General features: G+C 41.2%; 1 protein-coding gene across 1 annotated transcript in view; it reads left to right on the top strand.

Annotated features, from left to right (window-relative positions):
- Positions 1–8,230: 8,230 nt before the first annotated feature.
- LOC124804959 (histone deacetylase 11) overlaps positions 8,231–25,983 on the top strand; it is an 84,674-nt gene continuing 66,921 nt past the window's right edge. Inside the window, exon 1 of the mRNA XM_047265351.1 lies at positions 8,231–8,544. Within this exon, the coding sequence (XP_047121307.1) occupies positions 8,495–8,544 (50 nt within the window). The 5' untranslated portion in view covers positions 8,231–8,494. The remainder of the gene's footprint in view (positions 8,545–25,983) is intronic.

Below are 25,983 nucleotides of genomic sequence, written 5' to 3'. Positions count from 1 at the left end.
GCAAGCTTCTTCATCTCCCAGTACCCACTGCAACCTACATCCTTCTGAATCTGCTTAGTGTATTGATCTCTTGGTCTCCCTCTACGATTTTCACCCTCCACGCTGCCCTCCAATGCTAAATTTGTGATCCCTTGATGCCTCAAAACATGTCCTACCAACCAATCCCTTCTTCTAGTCAAGTTGTGCCACAAACTTCTCTTCTCCCCAATCCTATTCAATACCTCCTCATTAGTTACGTGATCTACCCACCTTATCTTCAGCATTCTTCTGTAGCACCACATTTCGAAAGCTTCTATTCTTTTCTTGTCCAAACTGGTTATCGTCCATGTTTCACTTCCAAACATGGCTACACTCCATACAAATACTTTCAGAAACGACTTCCTGACACTTAAATCTATACTCGATGTTAACAAATTTCTCTTCTTCAGAAACGATTTCTTTGCCATTGCCAGTCTACATTTTATATCCTCTCTACTTCGACCATCATCAGTTATTTTGCTCCCTAAATAGCAAAACTCCTTTACTACTTTAAGTGTCTCATTTCCTAATCTAATTCCCTCAGCATCACCCGACTTAATTCGACTACATCCCATTATCCTCGTTTTGCTTTTGTTGATGTTCATCTTATACCCTCCTTTCAAGACACTGTCCATTCCGTTCAACTGCTCTTCCAAGTCCTTTGCTGTCTCTGACAGAATTACAATGTCATCGGCGAACCTCAAAGTTTTTACTTCCTCTCCATGAATTTTAATACCTACTCCGAATTTTTCTTTTGTTTCCTTTACTGCTTGCTCAATATACAGATTGAATAACATCAGGGAGAGGCTACAACCCTGTCTCACTCCTTTCCCAACCACTGCTTCCCTTTCATGCCCCTCGACTCTTATAACTGCCATCTGGTTTCTGTACAAATTGTAAATAGCCTTTCGCTCCCTGTATTTTACCCCCGCCACCTTCAGAATTTGAAAGAGAGTATTCCAGTTAACGTTGTCAAAAGCTTTCTCTAGGTCTACAAATGCTAGAAACGTAGGTTTGCCTTTTCTTAATCTTTCTTCTAAGATATTCAACTTAACATGCCATATTTATGATGAGTAGCAATCTGTCCTTTTCATAATATTGTTGACTCTCCAACGTGGACATCCCATTGTTTGATTCTCACTGTAAAAAGTACAGCAATGCCTAGCTGCAAAGCTACAACACGTACTGGAACCGAGAGAACTAAGTTCTGTCGCTCCTCTACCGCATGTTAATAGATGGAATTGGCACACATGGTGCAAGATGACATTGACTGGTGCGATCCAAGTGGTGAGTGTGGATGTACACTACCAATGCTTCACAATACATCCCTACCCAATGAATTGGAGAGCTAAAAGACAATTGGTATGAGCGAAGACAGTGGCTAGTGGCAGTGTTTCCTGCATGTAGTCTACAGCGTGATGATGAGCACACTCGTCCCCCACTTTGGAAGCCACTTTGGACAGTGCAGACAATACTACACACTTCTGGTGCATGGCTGCAGGCCTCATGACGTCACTCGAACTGATGCCACTGCTATGCACCACGTCTACATTAGCATATACCAGACAGGTACACCAACGCTAGCTGCCTGGTATGTCAATACTTCGACCATTGTACTGTCTGAACAATATATGCTTGTTGTTCTAAATTTTTTTATCTAACACCCTGAGGCAGCAGACAGGAATCAACTCATCAATCTGCTACCAACCCACATTTGGGATGGTGGTTGGACGGCCTCCTTACCTCGACCTGCTTCAACTGCCCAACACAATTTCTGGAGCCAATGGCGTTACACTAAAAACTCAGCATCTGGGAATGTGCTTTAATTCCTGACTGAAACCTGAGTGTTTGTTATTCATAGATGCAACACCATCGTATACATGACCTCTGCTCCTATCCAGTTGTACACTGATCAACCAGAACATCATGGCCACCGACCTACTATCGATATAAACCCGTTCAGGTTATAGCAGCGTCACCTGACGAGGAATGACTGCTATAAACCGTTCATCATAAGAATAAACCTGATGTAAACATTGCACTATGTATTCTTCCGCATTTGCTGTAACCTCATTGAATTTCAGTTTCACGTGGGACTGCAGCCAAGCTGTCGCGAGTAGTGTCAAGTACGATAACAAGGGTGTTTTGTGCTGTGTGTTATGCGCACATCGACTTAGCATGATACGGGACAACAGCTTTAGCGGTGCATTTAACTTAGCACTGGCCGGTCAGCTGATTACAGCTAGCCTGCAGTGAATGGCCAGCTGCAGTTCACACATAAAACGAGACGAGCAGAGGAGCAATACAGCTTCGAATGCCATTTAATTTTTGAGCAGCATGAAATAATACACTGCAAATCTCCCACAATACGCTCCTTAGACGACTGGCCGAAAACCGCAACACGTTATCGTTTTTAGCTAACGTACTATTGTAACTAAAAACAAGAATGATGAAAACTCCTGACTTAACCACAGGGTAATTTTTCTGCATAAGCTGTGTGTAATGTAAGAGAGTATTCAAGGACTTCCCCGTATAGTTAAATATTGAAGCCACTGAAGGTATTCCTTACCCGAATCCGAGAAATACATTTCAATTCTGGAAGTGTCACCTGCTACGTGGATAACGAGCCTATCAACAACAGAATCCAAGAAGCCAACCAGGCGCAGAATTTTCTCTTCTTCTTTTATGACGAGCCGCTCTACATCCCACCAGCGCTCGGCAGTGACGTGTGAAAAAGCTGCGTGCGTTAGTTCCAATACGTCTGGCAGATTGTCTTGTTACTTCTCGGGCCAAATCCCGTTTCTTGGCTCCAGATCAGTTCTGTTGGGTTCATATTGTAATGGTACAGTAGCAAATGTAAAAATGCAGCGCTTGTATGATGTGCTTGATGCTGTGAAAATGATTGTTTTTCATGTTTCTATGATAGTTATCTACTCCTGTGTTATAAAACGATGGACATAGTCCAAATAAAGAGGATTTAGTTTTTCATTTTTGCCTTAAAAATTAATTTTTTTTAATTTAACCAACTTTTATGAACAGTCTTTCATAAAACATCGATAATTAAGAATTTATATTTGAAACGGAAAAAGGAATTTCGCGTCCAATATGTAATTAGAAGTAAGAAGACGTGCATTATTCATAAAAAATGATGATGGGTTTCATAATTACGCGGGCCGGGGTGGCCGAGCGGTTCTAGGCCCTACAGTCTGCAACCGTGCGACCGCTATGGTCGCAAGTTCGAATCCTGCTTCGGGCATGGGGGTGTGTGATGTCTTTAGGTTAGTTAGGGTTTAAGTAGTTCTAAGTTCTAGGGGACTGATGACCTCAGCAGTTGAGTCCCGTAGTGCTCAGAGCCATTTAAGTTGGCAAAAATTCAAAGCCGATTGTCTCCGTAAATTTATGGAAAACATTAAGAACAGCCTATTTCTCGGCACTTTTTAACCGCGTTCCACGTGCATGTTTCACTACGGAACAGAAAGCAGTCTCAGCCATTTTCGTAATACGCATTAACAGAGCGACAATTAAAGTACAACACTGTAGAGGCTGTGACTGTACACGATTTTTGAAATAAAAACTATGTGGCTAAAGTGTGATCAAGAAAATCATTGATGGCTTTTAAAACATTTGAATATCTTAAAGTTTCATTTGTTGTTGTTGTGGTCTTCAGTCCGAAGACTGGTTTGATGCAGCTCTTCATGCTACTCTATCCTGTGCAAGCTTCTTCATCTCCCAGTACCTACTGCAACCTACATCATTCTGTATCTGTTTAGTGTATTCATCTCTTGGTCTCTCTCTACGATTTTTACCCTCCACGCTCCCCTCCAATATTAAATTCGTGATCCCTCGATGCCTCAGAACATGTCCTACCAACCAATCCCTTCTTCTAGTCAAGTTGTGCCACAAACTTCTCTTCTCCCCAATCCTGTTCAATACCTCCTCATTAGTTATGTGATCTACCCACCTAATCTTCAGCATTTTTCTGTAGCACCACATTTCAAAAGCTTCTTTTCTCTTCTTGTCCAAACTATTTATCGTCCATGTTTCACTTCCATACATGGCTACACTCCATACAAATACTTTCAGAAACGACTTCCTGACACTTAAATCTATACTCGATGTTAACAAATTTTTCTTCTTCAGAAACGTTTTCCTTCCCATTGCCAGTCTACATTTTATATCCTCTCTACTTCGACCATCATCAGTTATTTTGCTCCCCAAATAGCAAAACTCCTTTACTACTTTAAGTCTCTCATCTCCTAATCTAATTCCCTCAGCATCACCCGACTTAATTTGACTACATTCCATTATCCTCGTTTTGCTTTTGTTGATGTTCATCTTATATCCTCCTTTCAAGACACTATCCATTCCGTTCAACTGCTCTAAGTCCTTTGCTGTCTCTGAAAGAATTACAATGTCATTGGCGAACCTCAAAGTTTTTATTTCTTCTCCATGGATTTTAATACCTACTCCGAATTTTTCTTTTGTTTCCTTCACTGCTTGCTCAATATACAGATTGAACAACATCGGGGAGAGGCTACAACTCTGTCTCACTCCCTTCCCAACCACTGCTTCCCTTTCGTGCCCCTCGACTCTTATAACTGCCATCTGGTTTCTGTACAAATTGTAAATAGCCTTTCGCTCACTGTATTACCCCTGCCACCTTTAGAATTTGAAAGAGAGTATTCCAGTCAACTTTGTCAAAAGCTTTCTCTAAGTCTACAAATGCTAGAAACGTAGGTTTGCCTTTCCTTAATCTTTCTTCTAAGATAAGTCATAGGCTCAGTATTGCCTCACGTGTTCCAATATTTCTACGGAATCCAAACTGATCTTCCCCGAGGTCGGCTTCTATCAGTTTTTCCATTTGTCTGTAAAGAATTCGCGTTAGTATTTTGCATCCATGACTTATTAAACTGATTTTTCGCTAATTTTCACATCTGTCAGCACCTACTTTTTTTGGGATTGGAATTATTATATTCTTCTTGAAATCTGAGGGAATTTCGCCTGTCTCATACATTTTGCTCACCAGATGGTAGAGTTTTGTCAGGACTGGCTCTCCCAAGGCCGTCTGTAGTTCTAATGGAATGTTGTCTATTCCCGGGGCCTTGTTTCGACTCAGGTCTTTCAGTGGTCTGTCAAACTCTTCACGCAGTATCGTACCTCGCATTTCATCTTCATCTACATCCTCTTCCATTTCCATTACATTGTCCTCAAGTACATCACCCTTGTATAGACCCACTATCTACTCCTTCCACCTTTTTGCTTTCCCTTCTTTGCTTAGAACTGGGTTTCCATCTGAGCTCTTGATATTCATACAAGTGGTTCTCTTTTCTCCAAAGGTCTCTTTAATTTTCCTGTAGGCAGTATCTATCTTACCCCTAGTGAGATAAGCCTCTACATCGTTACATTTGTCCTCTAGCCATCCCTGCTTAGCCATTTTGCACTTCGCGTCGATCTCATTTTTGAGATGTTTGTATTCCTTTTTGCCTGCTTCATTTACTGCATTTTCATTTTTTCTCCTTTCATCAATTAAATTCAATATTTCTTCTGTTACCCAAGGATTTCTACTAGCCCTCGTCTTTTTACCTACTTGATCCTCTGCTGCCTTCACTACTTCTAGCTACCCATTCTTCTTCTACTGTATTTCTTTCCCCCATTCCTGTCAATTGTTCCCTTATGCTCTCCCTGAAACTCTGTACAACCTCTGGTTTAGTCAGTTTATCAAGGTCCCATCTTCTTAAATTCCCACCTTTTGCAGTTTCTTCAGTTTTAATCTACAGAGAGTCCACATCTGCCCATGGAAATGTCTTACAATTTAAAACCTGGTTCCTAAATCTCTGTCTTACCATTATATAATCTATCTGAAACCTGTCAGTTTCATTTAATGTAGCTTAATAATAAGATATCCAGTACATAAGTAGGATCTAATTCCAGGAGTGTAACAATACCAGTGTACATGTGCTACGGCTTCTGACCAATCATCGCGTTTGTGTTTGTTTACATCAGGTTTACTCTTATGATGAACGGATTATAGTCATGTAGCATCAGTGAGTGTGTTGTCTGTGTGTACAATGTGAAATGTGTGCGATCTACCTGAGAGCAGATTGTAATGGTCCAGAGGCTCAGCCTGAGTATTTCAGAAACTACACAATTTGTCATGTGTTCGAGAGAGCTGTGGTGAGTGTCTTCAACACGTGGTGAAACCAAGGTGAAACCAGACCCAGACGTCCTGGGGTTGGGTGGCTACCCCTCAATACAGACATAGGACGTCGTAGGCTGGGTAGTTGGATAAAACAGGGCAGGCAGCGAACTGTGGCAGAACTAACATCCGACTTTAATGCAGGGCATAGTACAAGCGTGTCTGAGTACACAGTGCACCAAACACTCCTAACGATGGGCCTCTAAAGCCAACGACCCAGGCATGTGCCAATGTTAACACCATGGCATCAGCAGTTAAGACTGGGCACATGACCATTGACACTGGACGCTGGTGCAGTGGCAAAGCAGCGAATGGTCTGACGAATCCTGATACCTTCTTCGTAATGTCAATGGGAGGGAGTGTGTCCGTCATCTTCCAGGGGAGCAGCTCCTTGAAACCCGTGCTGCAGGACAGAAACAAGCTGGCAGCAAGTCGACTATGATCTGGGTAACATTCATGTGAGCATCCGTAGGTCCAGTGGAACTCATGCAAGCACAAAGACACAAAGGAGTATCGTACAATGGTTGCAGATCATGTACACCCCTTCACGATGATCATGTTTCCTGACAGCAGTGACATTTTTCAGTAAGATAATGAGCTATGTCGCAACACCAGGAGTGTTATGCAGTGGTTCAAGGAACACAATGGTGAGTTCCAATTCATGTGGTGGCCCCGCAAGATACCGTATCTCAGTCCAACCGAACACATCTGGGACGTGATTGAACGTGGTGTCAGGTCTCATCGACCCCCTTTCGTGAATTTATGGGAATTAGGTGACCTGTGTGTGCAGATGTGGTGCCATCTCTCTCCAGCGATCTACCAAGGCCTCACTGCTTCCTTGCCATGATGCTTCGCTACTGTTATCCTTGCCAAAGGTGGACATACCATCTGTTTGGTAGGTGGTCATAATGTTCTGGCTGGTCACTGTAGCTCGTGTTGTGTCCCCTATGAACTTACAAACTGTCACAGTCTTCCCCCTTTTCGTTTTTGCGACTGTATTGACTTCCTCTTTCAACTCTTAAATCGTCAGACGTCACTCCAACTTAACTTCCGTTACTAATTCTAGTATTTTCCTGTTCAGAGTGTGTAGTTGTTAACTAGAAGATTTTATCTATGCTCATTGTTTTTTAAGTTTTTCGTCCCTGCAAGCTTTTATTTTCCTCTTCTTAACACCGCATAAATATTATCTATTTGACTTACTGATAACGTTTAAGGTGCGCCCATATAAGAAACACCAGCAATACGTTTTCATTCATGCAAGCACAGCTAAGATGAAGACGAAATAAACTGCATTATGCCGATAACTGATGTGCACAATTGCAATGTCCGAGGTATTATCAATCAGCACTCTCCTTGTACTAAAACACTGTCCTTCACAATAAACAAAAAACTTAAGGGATTGTTGGTAGCAGAGCCTATTGTTGTTAATACAAATTGAAGGAAACTGCTTCCAGAGCACTCACTGGCGTACTGTCCACTGTTAGTGTAAAAAGTGGAACTGAATCTGTGCGCTGCGTGCAATGCTGGTCGTTCACATTAAACAAGAAAGGGTACGACATGCTTACTTGCACGCTTGTTCGCTTCTCCTTAAAATGTTTCCATGGATAAATGAATAGACCTATAAGAATACATTCTTCAGTAAATCATTAAAATTAGTTTTGAGCATCCCCACAATACGGGGGCGGGGATTAGCATGGCTCACCACCACAATGAGTAGGCTTCCTCGCCATCACTTACGCAACTGGTTGCGTCAGATTTGGACTAACTAGTGAGCTAGTCTCATTTTTCAGATCGACCATAAGACACATTATGAACCATAAATTAGTAAAATAACTGGTTGTATGTTATAAGTGACACAGTTAAAACCTTCAATAACGCACAGTATATACAAACTGAGTTTACTGAAATGATGGTAGAGTGGTGACAGTCAATTGGCACCAACAATAAGTGTCTAAAGCATTTCACTTTTACAGCGTATGATGCAGATACAGTTCTCTTTCAGTTAATTGACTTTGGTCATGTGATATATGTTTATTTTCATGAGATATGGATCGGGATTGAGTGTTTTGCTAGATGGATCTGCTGGTGAAAGCGGTTTTGTATTGTTCTTTTGCGAGAATCATGTCAGTAAATTGTATATACGATGCTAATAAATGAAATGGAATTCCAACCAGAAAGTGACATTATCTTTCATTTGGAAACTGTTGTTTCTAATTTTCGAGATGATCCCGAATGCAGATTCTATTCTATGAAGCATATACGTTTATTGTTGAATCATAAATGATGGGGAAGGATTTTATCAAGCCTAAGAGGAGACATGTTGAAGATAGGTGATGTATATTGCAGATAATTTTTAAAATACATGCAAGCAATCCTTGTTATGTTGTACTATACCATGTACCGCGCTACAATGTAGGGGGATACATGCAATGGAACTACTGATATTAGAATATAGCCCGTCAGATATGATCAATTGGACTAATGTACAATCACAGGTATTTTTAACTTTACCTCTGTTTCCTATTATCGGGACCCTCATTGGAATATAGAGCTTTTGCGTGGGTATGTAGTCGTTATTAACGACTTTAAACAAATTGAAGGCTTTTAATCAGACCACAGTGAGAAAATCGGTTTCTCGATTTAACAACAGATTGCAGTTACATCTAAAAAAAAATTGTCATAACATACTCATTGGCTTCACTGGTAAAAGTTCAGTAATAGACCCCCTTGCATTTCTTTAGTTTATTTGCTATATTCATACATAACACGTTTGTTGATAGTTCGTCAAGTTTGAAGGATCACTGTGAAATTCTGTACAGCAGTCTTTCTGTGAAAGCTGTTTTCTGCACCAGTTTTGTCTTTAGTAGTGGGCATCATATGATAATTCCAGCTGTCTTGTTTGGAATGATGGCAAGTTATTCTCCATGTACCATACAGCTATACCGTGTCACACGATGGAATAATGCAGGCTATGTACAGCTGTGCTAATTAAGGTGATGCTGTTGACATGATGATGTACTCTCTCTCATGTGGTGGGAACAAGGCCCAAGCCTCCTTCTGGTCTTCCAGATTGAGGGTATTTTGGTGGCCTTGAAGCAGTTAATAGAGAATTCCAGAACAGTTCCTGTGTAAAGGACGCTGCCAATTTCATTCTCCATATTTTTAAGTTCTTAAGTTGTGATATGTCACTAATTGAAGGTACATTAACTATTGTTTTGCTTCCTTTGTTTGTGCAAATACCCACACACCCCACATCCTCCCCGTTTTTGGTTGATTGCCCACTGAAATTTGTCAGTTTCTTGATGATTCTATTTGGTGTATAAGTGTTTAAAAGTGAAGATAGATTTTTTTAGCCTTGGCTACTGTTTAAGTATGATGTAATACCATTACAAGTTTAAGGACTTCTTGTTTTCTAAAGGCACAAAAGCATATTATTTGGCATGTAGACCTCATACTATGATATAAAATGAAAGGTTTTTGAGAAATTTTTCCTATTGGTTGTAGAAAACCCCCATTTTTTAGCACAAAGTATGTGATAGAAAGGGGGTCTAGTGCAGCAGGGGATACAACCCGTCGGCTTTGGACAAGGACGTCACAAGCCGCCAGAGAGCAGTTTACCATTTTCGCTTTTGCTGTTATGTTTCAGTTTCGTTTTTTTTACTGATTGCTTAATAAAGTGGATCTGTTTATTCTATCTCGTGAGATTTTTTTTTTTTTAAAAACCCAAAAAACACTTATCAGCCACTGAAGGGAGCTACAACACTAAGAAGAATCGCTTCTCGATTGGCCACTTGTGACGTCATTGTCCAAAGCCGACGGGTTGTATCCCCTGCTGCACTAGTCCCTAGAAAGGTAGTATTATTGTCATCACCTTAATGACAGCCAAAAGTCTTGTTTGTATTTCCGTTGCATGCAGTGTCAAGTGATGAGATGTGATAGAATAATGTAACATTAGTTTTGATATTATTTACCAACTTTTTCAGAAGTACATGTGTAAAAATAAGCATGTGTACAGCATATAAATCCTTGTCAAACATTGTCTGTAGTTCTTTGCTTCTGTGTGTGAATTAATTAGCACATGTAGCTAATAACATATTGATGAATGAACACCTAACTAAGGTTCCATCTCCTTATTTGCCATATCGTCATTCCCTTATGTCTACAGTGATGATCTTGGTGGTTGTGACTGATCTGTAGCACAGCCCAAAGTCTAGGTTAGGTTGGCAGGTGACAGTTTCGTTGTGACTTCACAAAGCCAACAAATGTGAAAGGAGAATATCTGGACCTGTTAACAAATTGACCGGTCGTGAACCATAATTTTTATGTCCATCCCATACTGAAAAATGCATGGGGGGAGGAGGGTCCAAATGTAACTTTGCAGCTTATAAACTTAGAATTAAGGATTAAAGTGTCTATAAAAAAGTGGAATCATCTGAGCCTACAGTGATAAGGTACAGGCTTTTTATTGTTAGTTGTATGCCTGACAAGTTTGAAACTGTTACAACTGATGGACATGAATATTGCTCTGAATTAATAAAAATCAGGAAATGGAGGTAACACACTGGCAAAGTTGATGTGTGAGTTTCAGAAGCTGCAGTTTCTCTGCAGGCTTTGGAAACTGATTGTGTAGGAGTTTACACAGCTGCTCTGTTGGTGCATTTGTTATATCTGATATTAAACTTGCTGGTATTGTCATTTCTGTATTCATTGTTGCTTCTGTTGTGTCTGTAGCTGTTTTTTAAGCATTTACTGCTGGAACGACAGTAGACACATGAATAGATGGATCCATCGTTGTGTAATGAACTCATAAATTGTTAAGCCCTTATGATCGGTTTTCTGGTGTATGTGGAACTGGAAGACTGGTACAGGTCCGGTGAACAACTTTATTCCATCCCAAACATGTTTTCATTTAATAGCTGTTACACAGCTACACTTCAGTGAGTCCACATGGATGGTTTCAGTAATCCATTGCATACTGTTAACCAATCTTAGAGGAATGGTGGCAATACCTATAACATCAGCAAGGGTACCTAAGCATCAGTCTTGTAGTGTTGAATGAAGTTTCAGGATTACTGTAGCAAAAATGATTCAACAGTGGCTTTGGCAGAGCTGTAGAGGCATTGTGAGTATCACTATAAAGCCTAAAGGGAATTGTCCCACTTTGTGTCACATGGCTTTAGTCTCTAGTTGCCATCTTCATTTGGTGACATCTCACTATCTGTGTATACTGTTCTGCTGCTATTAGACTATTTCTTAAGCAAGTTACATTTGAAATAACATCTGAAAAATTTATATTTAAAAACATTCTTAACCTCCATCACAATGAGATACTGCTCATGTATACTAAATTGCTACTCAGTGCAGTGGCTGATGGTAGTAACTGAAAATGGGAAATGCCTTTGCGGTCACTCCCGTCAGCCAATGCGCCAAGTGTCAGCTTGGTTTGTGCTGACTGTAAAATCCATTTGGATTTCAAAATGACTTTCTATCAGAACTGATTGTTGGACATTCATTAGCCACATAATGTAAATTTTAAATGACAAAATGTCACCTGTGTATTGGTTTTTGCCAACATACCTGATTGTGTGAATCATCATTCCCAAGGATTACATATATTTTCATGGGACTAACAGTTAAGCGTATGGCCACCTGAATCATCTAGTTAAATGGTACAGTGATCTGTCAGATTGATCTGGCTGTAAAACTAGCTAGATTGTGGCATCACCCACATATATATATATCAAAACAAGAAATGAGCATTGTGTATAAAAATTACTTACGGTAAAATATCAAAGAGCAGAAATGAATGTAAATCAGGAGCAGAAATCATAAGTAATGAGACAGCCTGACAGGACCTGGGGTCAGAACCAGCTGCAGGTAAAATTAGTGACTATCCTAACACTTGGCATAGACATATGCAAAGACAGACAGAGTAATTTGTACCTCTCGAATATCTGCACCTAACACATCCACCCCTTACATAATATCCATGATGTACTCACTAGAATCTCCCAGAAAGAAACTGTGACTGGCTAAACACCGAGACTTCAAACACATTAATTTATCTGAATTGCAACTGAGGTGCAAGAAATAGTTTGGGGGGGGGGGGGGGGGGGCATTATCTATTCCCATCTCGCACATAAATGATAAACTTCATGGATTTACTAACAAACTTATTCAACTATATGACAAATATACTCTACTAAAGACCAAAAATTGAAGAAGGTAACCTGAGGCTTGGCTAACTGAAGAACTAAAAGAGATCATGAATAATCAGAAACACTGCACAATGTGCTTACAAACTACATCCCGTACCTGAAAATCATACTGTTTACACGCAGAAATGGACCAGAGTCAGTCAAGCTGTGAGAAATGCAAAACTCAGGGATGCCCATACATTAATTGACAACAGAAACAGACTGGCTATCCTATAGAGACCGCTGTGTGGTCTTGGTATAAGCAAAGTAAAAGCTCAGATGATCCCATTATCCCATCTGGAGAACTGAACAACTGCATACATCACCTACAACCACAAATGAAACAGAAACCCGTTGATTACTTCATGGAGATAACTACCTGTAGCCATAAAAAAAATTCAGTCTAAAGCATGTTGTTATCAATGGAGAGACGTCTACAGACGTTAAAGTAACCTCTGGCGTGCCACAGGGGAGTGTTATGGGACCATTGCTTTTCACAATATATATAAATGACTTAGTAGATAGTGTCGGAAGTTCCATGCGGCTTTTCGCGGATGATGCTGTAGTATACAGAGAAGTTGCTGCATTAGAAAATTGTAGCGAAATACAGGAAGATCTGCAGCGGATAGGCACTTGGTGCAGGGAGTGGCAACTGACCCTTAACATAGACAAATGTAATGTATTGCGAATACATAGAAAGAAGGATCCTTTATTGTATGATTATATGATAGCGGAACAAACACTGGTAGCAGTTACTTCTGTAAAATATCTGGGAGTATGCGTACGGAACGATTTGAAGTGGAATGATCATATAAAATTAATTGTTGGTAAGGCGGGTACCAGGTTGAGATTCATTGGGAGAGTGCTTAGAAAATGTAGTCCATCAACAAAGGAGGTGGCTTACAAAACACTCGTTCGACCTATACTTGAGTATTGCTCATCAGTGTGGGATCCGTACCAGGTCGGGTTGACGGAGGAGATAGAGAAGATCCAAAGAAGAGCGGCGCGTTTCGTCACTGGGTTATTTGGTAACCGTGATAGCGTTACGGAGATGTTTAATAAACTCAAGTGGCAGACTCTGCAAGAGAGGCGCTCTGCATCGCGGTGTAGCTTGCTCGCCAGGTTTCGAGAGGGTGCGTTTCTGGATGAGGTATCGAATATATTGCTTCCCCCTACTTATACTTCCCGAGGAGATCACGAATGTAAAATTAGAGAGATTAGAGCGCGCACGGAGGCTTTCAGACAGTCGTTCTTCCCGCGAACCATACGCGACTGGAACAGGAAAGGGAGGTAATGACAGTGGCACGTAAAGTGCCCTCCGCCACACACCGTTGGGTGGCTTGCGGAGTATCAATGTAGATGTAGATGTAGATGTACTTCAAATCCCTGGGAAAAAAACCATCATGCATATCGGACCAGCATCACAGTGCAAATGATGAAATTTATTAGTGGCCCACTATAATTGTATCTTCAATCACTCCTTAACCAAAAGTGTTTTCCCAGAGACCTGGAAACAATGACTAGTTAAGTCACTGCCTGAAATGGACATTGACACAGCACCCTCTGCATACTGACATATTTGCATTCTTTCTGCTCTGTCCAAGGTCTTAGAATACATAGTCCAATCAACTAACAAACCACCTAATCACAATCAATCTACTAGATGAATACCAGCTAGGTTTCCATAAACATCTTTGCACATCATTGCCTTAATAAAGCTAATAATGATAACAGATGATCTGAAGCTTGCCGTGGATGCGCAAGAGGCAACTATCATTTTCTTCTTAGACTTCAGCGAACCCTTTGCATTTTACTTGCCAAACTTAGCAGCCTAAATTTCTCATCAAGAGCATTGCAATGGTTTGATTCATGCCTGACATCTTCCCGGCAATATGTCATGTCCAGCACCATAAAGTCACAAAAGAGGCAGGTAGTTTCAGTGTCTTTGGGGTTTAGTATTAAGTCCTATATTCTTCTCATTGTATGTAAATGAGTCACGATCAGTTTTGCCCTGCTGCAAATACCACACAAAGGCAGCTGACATTTGTTTCTATCTAAGTTCAAAACCAATAAACCTGAGGACAGCTATCGGGAACCTCATCCTATGTGCAGTATCAAAATGGGTGCAGGATATAGGGTTGAAGCTCAACCCATCCAAAACGCTAACCATACTGATTAGCCCAGAATATCATCTTTAACCCTAAATGGGACAAGTATCAACGTCTCTTCATCAGCAGAGGATCTAGGAGTAATAACAGATGAAAATCTAAATTGGACTGAGCACTGCGGTGTGCAAGAAGGCATACGCATCTCTCCAAGCTCTACAAAAATATAAAAAGCTCTCCCATCTTGACCTGAAGAAGAAACTTATACAAACACTTATACATCCAATTATTGATTACAGTGATGTTATCCTCCAGTGCCTTTCTCAGGAAAGCTCACCGTATCTGGAACGGGTTATGAATGCCCATGTTTCTTATATCTTTGATGCTCAACTCTTTGATCATGTTTCACCATCATATGCACAGTTATCTTGGTTGCGAACAAGCACAGAGATTTCCATACCCTCCATCTTCTCGTCTTTCTTACCAACAGACGCTGTTCCTCCTATCTCTCGTCAGTCTTAACACTCCTGTCTGAAAAACATGATAGAAACACCCATTCCTATCAAAGTAAAATCCTTTCTGTCCCACTCCATCACTCAATTCAGCCACTTTCTTGCAGTCCTTCTCAGCATCAAGAACCTGATTCTGGAGTAACCTCCCACATTATATTAGAGAACTGAATAACATCTCCAGCTTCAGAAGATATATAATGACATATCTACCAAAGCAACATTAAGGATTACCATTGTCCTTGTACACACTCGTTCCCCTTGTACATCCTTTTTTTCAACCAGAACTTCATCATTTCCCAGTATTCTTAGGTGATGCACTGTCCTTAAATTTCCTATCCCCAGAACTCACTATATCAGAAAACATATCTTGTATACCTAAAAATTCTTTCTATATCTGTCACTATTATTATTATTATTCTTTCTTTCTTTTCTCAGACGTTATGTCTGGTCAAAAATGGAAAGTGATGCGGACCTTGATCAAGCGTGACTTCCTTTTAACTGTACGGTGTATGTTATATTGCATTTATGAACTTTTCGGGTAATTGAACATGTATCAATAATTGCGGATTTCTGTAGCTGTATATATAAGTTTGGATGTAGCTGTATTGCATTGATGTACTGGTGGATATTGTGTGGTATGACTCCTGTAGTTGATAATATAATTGGTATAATGTCAACTTTATCCTGATGCCACATGTCCTTGACTTCCTCAGCCAGTTGGATGTATTTTTCAATTTTTTCTCCTGTTTTCTTTTGTATATTTGTTGTATTGGGTATGGATATTTCGATTAGTTGTGTTAATTTCTTCTTTTTATTGGTGAGTATGATGTCAGGTTTGTTATGTGGTGTTGTTTTATCTGTTATAATGGTTCTGTTCCAGTATAATTTGTATTCATCGTTCTCCAGTACATTTTGTGGTGCATACTTGTATGTGGGAACGTGTTGTTTTATAAGTTTATGTTGTAAGGCAAGCTGTTGATGTATTATTTTTGCTACATTGTCATGTCTTCTGGGGTATTCTGTATTTGCTAGTATTGTACACCCGCTTGTGATGTGATCTACTGTTTCTATTTGTTGTTTGCAAAGTCTGCATTTATCTGTTGTGGTATTGGGATCTTTAATAATATGCTTGCTGTAATATCTGGTGTTTATTGTTTGATCCTGTATTGCAATCATGAATCCTTCTGTCTCACTGTATATATTGCCTTTTCTTAGCTACGTGTTGGATGCGTCTTGATCGATGTGTGGCTGTGTTAGATGATACGGGTGCTTGCCATGTAGTCTTTCCTTTTTCCAATTTACTTTCTTCGTATCTGTTGATGTTATGTGATCTAAAGGGTTGTGGAAGTGGTTATGAAATTGCAGTGATGTAGCCGATGTATTTATATGAGTGATTGCTTTGTGTATTTTGCTAGTTTCTGCTCGTTCTAGAAAGAATTTTCTTAAATTGTCTACCTGTTCACAATGTAGGTTTTTTATGTCGATAAATCCCTTTCCTCCTCCCTTTCTGCTTAATGTGAATCTTTTAGCTGCTGAATGTATGTGATGTATTCTGTATTTGTGGCATTGTGATCGTGTAAGTGTATTGAGTGCTTCTAGGTCTGTGTTACTCCATTTCACTACTCCAAATGAGTAGGTCAATATTGGTATAGCGTAAGTATTTATAGCTTTTGTCTTGTTTCTTGCTGTCAATTCTGTTTTCAGTATTTTTGTTAGTCTTTGTCTATATTTTTCTTTTAGTTCTTCATTAATATTTGTATTATCTATTCCTATTTTTTGTCTGTATCCTAGATATTTATAGGCATCGGTTTTTTCCATTGCTTCTATGCAGTCGCTGTGGTTATCCAATATGTAATCTTCCGGTTTAGTGTGTTTTCCCTTGACTATGCTATTTTTCTTACATTTGTCTGTTCCAAAAGCCATATTTATATCATTGCTGAATACTTCTGTTATCTTTAGTAATTGGTTGAGTTGTTGATTTGTTGCTGCCAGTAGTTTTAGATCATCCATGTATAGCAAATGTGTGATTTTGTGTGGGTATGTTCCAGTACTATTGTATCCATAATTTGTATTATTTAGCATGTTGGATAGTGGGTTCAGAGCAAGGCAGAACCAGAAAGGGCTTAATGAGTCTCCTTGGTATATTCCACGCTTAATCTGTATTGGCTGTGATGTGGTATTATTTGAATTTGTTTGGATATTAAGTGTGGTTTTCCAATTTTTCATTACTATGTTTAGGAACTGTATCAATTTAGGATCTACTTTGTATATTTCCAATATTTGTAGTAACCATGAGTGGGGTACACTATCAAAAGCTTTTTGGTAATCAATGTATGCGTAGTGTAGCGACCTTTGTTTAGTGTTAGCTTGATATGTCACCTCTGCTCTTTACATCCTCGTGCTCCTGTGCAACAGTCTTTTTGTTCTTCATTTATAATTTTGTTCTGTGTTGTATGTGTCATTAATTTCTGTGTAATGACTGAAGTTAATATTTTGTATATTGTTGGTAGGCATGTTATGGGGCGATATTTTGCTGGGTTTGCTGTGTCTGCTTGAGCTTTAGGTTTCAGATAAGTTATCCCATGTGTAAGTGTATCAGGGAATGTGTATGGGTCTGCAGTGTAACTGTTAAATAATTTAGTTAGATGTGAATGTGTTGAGGTGAACTTCTTTAGCCAGAAATTTGCTATTTTATCTTTTCCAGGGGCTTTCCAATTGTGAGTAGAATTAATTGCTTGGGTGACTTCATGTTGCAAAATTATCACTTCAGGCATTTGTGGTATCGTCTTGTATGTATCTGTTTCTGCTTGTATCCACCGTGCATGCCTGTTATGTTGTACCGGGTTTGACCATATGTTGCTTCAGAAGTGTTCCATGTCTGCTATGTTTGGTGGATTGTCTATTTTAATGTGTGTGTTATCTATTATCTGGTAAAATTTCTTTTGGTTTGTGTTGAATGTTTGGTTTTGTTTCCTTCTATTTTCACTTTTTTGTATCTTCTAAGTCGTTTGGTCAAAGCTTGTAATTTCTGCTTCTTTTCATCTAATTGCTCTATCGCTTCTTGTTGTGAGATTTTACCTTTTTCGGTTTTTTTTCTGACATTTCATTTCTTATAAATTGTGTTCTGGCCGATGTCTTTTCTCAGTTTTTCTATTCTGATCTGTAGCCTGTGTTGCCATGCTGGTTTTGTGGGTTTTTTCTGTGTGTTGGTTGGTTCTGATCTCTGCCTAGTGTGTATATTTAGTGTAGTGAGTGATCCTATATAAACCAGTAGTTGTAACTCCTCCATAGTTGTGTTTTCATTTATTTTGTTGTGTATGATTGTGTTGATAGTTTTTATTGTTGTTTCGACTTGTGGGTTATTTGGCGGTCTATGCAAGAATGGTCTAAAGTCTGTATTTGTGTCTTTGTATTCTATATATATCAGCTGAAATTTTTCTTCTATATCTAACATGTGTGTTACTTTGAGTTCTATTTGTGCTTGTTCTGGTGGCTGTCTTAAGATTTCGTTTTCCTCTGATTGTTTAATTGATGCGTGTTGTTCTTCGTTTGTTTGCTGTGGGATGTTTGAGTCCATTACTGTATTTTCTTCTTCTTCTGATTGCACATTATTTTGTTCCAGTATTTGTTGTTTGATGTTTTCTAATTCTGACTGGGGTATCTTGTTATTTTTGATTATTACACGGATCTGATCAGCTAGTCATTGTTCTGTTAAAAATTTTAGTTCTAGGTATCTGATAGTAAATGTTGTGTATACTTGTGATCTGTATCCAGTTGTGTTGGTTCCTAGGTTTGTTGCTTGGTAATAACAGAACATGAGGTGTCGATTAACTTCATCTGACCATCTCATCCTCTGTCTTTGTTTTCCTTCTAGGGTGGTTGCAGGAAGCATATCCTGCAAAACACCCCTATTTGGATTTAAATCATTTTCCAGTTGGCTAGCAGTGTCGTTACCATTGTGGGCGGGCATAGGGTTCAAACGTCGTCCACGACCATGACGGCACTTGTTTGAGGCTTCTTTAGTTCTGTCCTGAACCAACTAATCACACTAAAAGAGGGGTTAGCCCTATTAGTGGTTTGTTCTTTTCGTCGCCTTTTACGACTGGCAGAACATACCGGAGGCCTATTCTTTTCCGGGGCCACCACGGGGTTTATTATTATTATTATTATTATTATTATTATTATTGGTCAAGTTGTGCCATGAATTTCTTGTCTCCTCAATTCTCTTCTGTAACTCCTCATTAGTCAAGTCATCTACCCATCTAATCTTCAACATTCTTTTGTAGCACCACATTTCGAAAGCTTCTATTCTCTTTTTATCTAAACTCGTTATTGTCCATGTTTCACTTCCATATGTGGCTACATTCCAGACAGATACTTTCAGAAAACTTTGTGACAACGCTCGCCTAATTTGTCCGTTCGTTTTTTGTCCTCAGTGTCGACGTACTAGCTGCTACACTGGCTGAAAAGTGGGTTGTGGAAGTACAACTACTGTCTACTGTAAATGATGTAGCCAACAGCTGCACAATTGCGTTTCACAGTCTTTCACTTCCACTGTTCACAGCCCCTTCCTTTAACAATACTGTTAGTTCATCTCCCAAATGTTTATAATTAATACGGAATTTATATTTGTTTATATATCAACAATAGCATTTAAGTTACAAAGCAATTACTGATTTCACCCTATAACAAAAGATACTAACTAGGAGTAGTCAAAATAAATTAGAAAAGCAATTACATACATAAACCTGAGCACAATATTAGTTCTGGCGTTATATTCTTTGAAACTGAGCACCAACCCTTCTCTTTTATGGAAATGCAGATTATACTCATCTATGTTAATGGTAATCAGTTATAATGACAAAAACGAATGTAAGGAGACAGATGGCAAAACAAGAGGGGAAGTAAAAGTACCCCAGCTTGCTTCGTCTCAACTTCCTAAAACTTACATCTGTAGTTGATGTTAACAAATTTTTTTTCTTCAGAAATGTTTTCTTGCTGTCGCCTGTCTACATTTTATTTCGTCTTACTTTGGCCATCACCAGTTATTTTACTGCCAAAATAACAAAACTCATATTCTACTTTAAGTGCCTCATTTCGTAATCTAATTTCCTTAGCATTACCTGAATTAATTCGACTACATTCCATTATCCTTGTTTTACTTCCAATGATGTTCATCTTGAATGAGATTTTCACTCTGCAGCGGAGTGTGCGCTGATATGAAACTTCCTGGCAGATTAAAACTGTGTGCCCGACCGAGACTCGAGTTCGAGTCTCGGTCGGGCACACAGTTTTAATCTGCCAGGAAGTTTCATGTTCATCTTATATCATCCTTTCAAGGCATTGTCCATTCCTTTCAACTCCTCTTCCAAGTCCTTTGCTGTCTCTGACAGAATTACAGTGTCATCTGCAAACCCTCCAAGAAGCAACTAAAAGAAGTCTCACACTTTTCGGCCCTGTAGGTTCAGGTCCCATTTTATGGTTTGACCTGCCACTCTACAGAAGTGCAGGCCACATGGGGAAGGAAGCCTTACATGGTGCATGAGTTATCAATTGTACCCTTAGATTTGATCTCTTGAACATCTTGTCGTGGCCTTACTTCCCCACCTGCAATTCAACTATTTGGGCGAGGACACTTTCTGGGTTACATCATCTTCTTCCGTTGTCTCCTGTCGTTTTTCGCGCCCATGACAGCATTGGATTTCTCTGCGCCCAATATCCAGCATGGTAGCCAGTCCGTTGTGGTGGGGCCGTCATATACCCATTTGGTGGTAGCCCCCTGACAACACAGGGATCGCGCTGCTGTTGCCTGAGCTGTAAACTCCCTACGTATGCCAAGGAGTAGATGCCTGTCTTCCTGGGGCATCAGGACTCCCAGCAACAGCCATCATGCCAGGTGGCCTTTGGTGTGGCCGGATGGTGCCCGTGGAGAGAGCCCCTGATCGGAGTGGGTGGCATCAGGGTAGACGACCAACAATGAAGCAGCCTATGTCATCTCTTGCTGGTGACCGTATGGCGCCAGCAGTTTCTAAGAAGGGCAAGATAGAGTACAATGCTGACAGATATGAACCTAAATCGTTTCTCTCCCTCACTACACCATGGGAGGAATGTAGGGCTACAGAAAGAAGAGAGCAATGTTCACCTCGGTATTTAGTTTGTAGCAGAATGGATGGGGCTCATTTCTACCTATGAAGTCTCAGTTTTGAACATCTTCAGGATAAGTTTGGGGAAGTGACAGTGCTGTCCAAGATGAGAAGTGGTGCAGTCTTGATTCAGACAGCATCCCCAGCCAAATCCCGGATGTTACTCGCTTGTGATCGGCTGGGTGATATTCCTGTTTCTGTCACTCCCCATAAAAGCCTCAACATGGTCCAGTGGATTATTTTCCATCGCAACCTCCTCTTGCAATCTGATGACAAGCTCCGCACCAATCTAGAATGGCGGGGTGTCCATTTCATGCAGCGTAATTACAGGGGACCCAAAGACAACAGGGTTGCTACTGGTGCCTTCATCTTGGCTTTTGAGGGTGAGTCATTGCCTGAAAAGCTCAAGGTGATGGTTTATCGCTGTGACGTTAAACCATACGTCCCTCCCACTATGCAGTGCTTTAAGTGCTGGAAATTCGGGCACGTCTTCCCGCTGAACTTCCAACGCCACATGTCAAGACTGTGGACGTCCACTGCATCTAGATGCTCCTTGTGCGCCTCCTCCCACTTGTATCAACTGCGGAGAGCAGCACTTCCACTGCTCGCCAGACTGCACAGTACTCCAAAAGGAGCAAAAAATCATGGAGTACAAGACCCTGGACTGGTTGACTTACCAAGAGGCTAAACATAAATTTGAATGATAAGACCCCATTTGGTTGACGTCCGCATATGCTGCAGCTACATTATCGCCACCTTCACGCGTACCAGTCATAGCACACTCTGTGCTATGATCCCTTGTTCTTTAGGGTGTCCCTTGTGAAGGTCAGTACCTTGGTGGTCGCCAGAAATCGCCGAGGACATTATAGAACGTTGGCGAGATCTACAGTGACATAAGTGGCACCCGTCCCTACAACACCTAATAGCTTTTAAACAGCTCCATGCCGGCATTCGCCAACTTATTAAAAAAAAGAAACAAGAGTGTTGGGAGAGGTACTTCTCGACCAGTGCGTGCCATACATCACCTTCCCAAGTCTGGACGAAGGTCAGACTTGTTTGTGGGTACCAGACCATGACAGATGTTTTAATGGCATGTTATCTACCAACAAACGCAATTGCCGAACACTTTGCTGAGAACTCTGCTCGAGCCTCCATGTCAGAGAATTATCGCCCAGCATTTCGCACCCTCAAACAGCGGGTGGAAAGCAAAGCCCTCTTGTTCACTGAACATCACAGTGAACCCTATAATGCTCCACTTACAGAGTGAGAACAGCATCCTTGCACATTGCCCCAACACAGCTCCTGGGCCAGATCGGGTCCACAGTCAGATGATTTAACATCTCTCGTTTGACTACAAGCGACATCCCCTCATCATCTTCAACTGGATCTAGTGCATTGGTGTTTTTCCATCACAATGGCTGGAGAGCACCATCATTCCAGTGCTCAGACACAGTAAAAACCCGCTTGATACGGATAGCTACCGGCATATCAGCCTCACCAACGTTCTTTGTAAGCTGTTAGAAAGTAGGGTAAGTCGGCGGTTGTGTTGGGTCCTGGAATCGTGAGGCTTACTGGCTCCATGCCAGGGTGGTTTCCACCAGGGTCACTCTACCGTTGATAATCTAGTTTCCTTTGAGTTTGCCATCTGAACAGTCTTTTCTAGATGCCAACACATGGTTGCCATTTTTTTGATTTACGAAAAGCTTATGACACAACCTGGCGACATCATATCCTTGCTGCTTCCTGTTTTCAGCCTTGAAGTTGTGTGTCGTGCACTTCTGTCGGATATGTACTGTTCATCCGGAACCAGAACTTTACCTTAATGATGATCCACTCACTGTAGTGGAGACATATCGATTCTTAGTGACGGTTTTCGATGCCTGATTGACGTGGCTTCCTCATGTTCATCAGCTGAAGCGGAAGTTCTGGCAGCACCTCAATGCCCTCCGCTGCCTGAGCAACACCAACTGGGATGCAGATCGCTCTACGCTGCTGCAGCTCTACAGAGCCCTTGTTCAACCCCGCCTTGATTATGGGACTCTGGTTTATGGTTCGGTGGTGCCCTCAGCATTGCGTTTACTTGACCCAGTGCACCACTGTGGCATTCGACTGGCAACAGGAGTTTTTAGGGCGAGTCCGGTGATGAGCATCCTGGTGGAGGCTGGAGTCCCTCCATGCACAACTGCTCGCCAGTTACGCTATACACATTTGTATATCTCCTGAGCATCCAAATTACAGTCTCCTTTTCCCATCCACAGTGATTCATTTCCTGCATGGGAGGTCCAGGTCAGGGCTTATGGTTGCGGTTCGCGTCCAATCTCTTCTGTCTGAAGTGGAGTCCTTGCCTTTACCACCTATACTCGAGGTCCACTCACATACACCTCCATGGTGTACACCTAGGCCCAAGCTTCGCCTGGACCTTTCACGTGGTCCTAAGGTCTCAGTTAACACTGCGGCTCTCCGCTGTCACTTTGTCTCAATTCTTGACATGTACCGGAACCATGAAGTGGTTTACACTGATGGTCACGTTGGCTTCACATATGTTCATGGAGGACATATTGAACAGCACTTCTTGCCAGATGGCTGCAGTGTTTTCACTGCAGAGCTGGCGGCCATTTCTCGTGCTCTTGAGCGCATCTGCTCATGCCCTGGCAAGTCGTTTCTCCTCTGTACTGACTCCTTGAGCAGCCTACAAGCTATCGACCAGTGCTACCCCCCGCCATCCTTTGGTAGCGACCATCCAGGAGTCCATCTATGCCCTGGAATGGTCCAGTCATTCCGTGGTGTTTGTATGGAGCCCAGGCCTCATCGGAATCCCAGGAAATGTACTTGCCGACAGGCTGGCCAAACAGCCTACACGGAAACCTCTTTTGGGGGTCAGCATCCCTGTAACTGACCTGCAATCATTATTACGCCACAAGGTTTTTCGGCTTTGGGAGACGGAATGGCATAACCTCAACATGCACAACAAACTGCATGCCGTTAAGGAGATAAGAATGTGTGGAAGACCTCCATGCGTGCCTCTCACAGGGACTCTGTGGTACTCTGCCAGCTGCGCATCAGTTATATGTGGCTAATACATTAGCACCTCCTCCGTCGCGAGGACTCACCTCGGTGTCACTGTGGCTCACATATGACTGTAGTCCACATCTTGCCGGACTGCCCACTTTTAGCCACTCTGTGGCTGCCTATTAACCTTCCCATCGCCCTACCTTCGGTGTTGGGCGACAGTGCCTCAACAGCAGATTTAGTTTTACATTTTATTCGTGACAGGTGTTTTATCGTACCATCTAAGGGTGGGCATTTAGACTTCTCTCTGAGATTGCCACCCTCCCTCCATTTTAACTCTGTCGCACTTTCTTTGCATTTGTTTGTCTTGTTGGTTGTCTTTTGTGTACATGTGTTCATCTCGCCTTGTCTTTCTGGGGTGGACATTTTAATGTGTTTCAGAGAGACTGGCTCATCTTCTTTCGTTATTGTGATCAGCCAGCCCAAACCATATGCTCTATGGTTTTAATACCTTCTTCTACTTTTCCTTCTGGTGTATGTTTTTCCCATTTTTTGTTCATTCCATTCGTTTTCTTTTTAGGTGTGATGTTGGGTGTTTTTGTACCTTTAGCCTTGCTTGTATCAGGAAAAAGGGACTGATGACCCTGTAGTTTGTTCCCTTTACACCCCAAACTAACCAACCAACCATCACCAGCTTATTTCCTCGTGTTCTTTGATCTGTTATGGTCTTCAAGAAACGCATTTCACTGATATTCATTTCCATACCTTTGAAGTTATTGTGCATTGTATCAAAACAGTAGTGGCCCCAGAGGAACTGTGGACATGTATGTACATTGGGTCACAATGATTTCAGTGAATGGATTCTCCTGTACACCCAATTGAAAGCAATAGCAGTGTTGAGTGCAAAACACCCCAATTACCACCATTTGTAACAATGATTTACCTCCAGGCAGATTGATTACCAACTGAGCTCTTTGAAGAGCCAACTGGCAGTCATATACCTCTGTTGTCACCTTTGTCCCCACTGTCAAATTGTATTGATGAAGTTGTGGGAGACATATCCAACACTATCACGCCGCCCTTTCTACAGGTCTCCTCTGCTGTTGACTGGTCCCATCGAGGGTCAAAGACATTGCAGCAGCTATTCAGGATCATTGAACTGACACACTTCACAGACCACTCTCATCACTTTTAAGTGGTTTGGTGCAAAGGCTTGCTAGCTGATTAATCTATGGTAGGAATGCTTATCTCCTCCTGTGGAAGAGATGTATAGCACTCTCTCTTTGTTCCAGGTGTGTACCAAGTTCCATAGTCTACTAGGCCACCAAAGGGCAAAAACTGTTCCAAATGTCCTCCTTTGTGGTAGTATTTCTACCAATGTGTTGGTTCTTGCTGAACACCTTGTGACCCATTTTGTAACTGTGTTGGCAACCTTGTCTTACCTTTCTACCGTTCAAATGCATAAAAGACTCAGATGATGCAGCACCAGGTCCTGATTTGATTCATCATCAGGTGACCCAACATCTGAGTGTAGATTCCATCTACTCAGTCTTCAACTGCATTTTGCTCAAAGATGTTTTCCCATCACAGTGGCAAGATAATATCATTATCCCAATCCTTAAACCAGGCAAAAACCCAATGTCCATCGACAGCTACCTCCAAGTAGTGCTCATGCTCTGCAAACTGTTTTGAAAGGGTGGTAGCCCAATGATTATACTGGGATGTGGAATCACGGGACCATTCTCTCTCTGTCAGTGTGATTTCTGTGAGGAATGATCCACAATCAACCATCTGATTTAGCAG

The sequence above is a fragment of the Schistocerca piceifrons genome, chromosome 7 (genome assembly GCF_021461385.2).
Source record: "Schistocerca piceifrons isolate TAMUIC-IGC-003096 chromosome 7, iqSchPice1.1, whole genome shotgun sequence".
In the NCBI taxonomy this organism is placed as follows: Eukaryota; Metazoa; Arthropoda; class Insecta; order Orthoptera; family Acrididae; genus Schistocerca; species Schistocerca piceifrons.
Note: the sequence above shows the minus strand (reverse complement) of the source record. Positions and strands in the feature narration are given on the sequence as shown.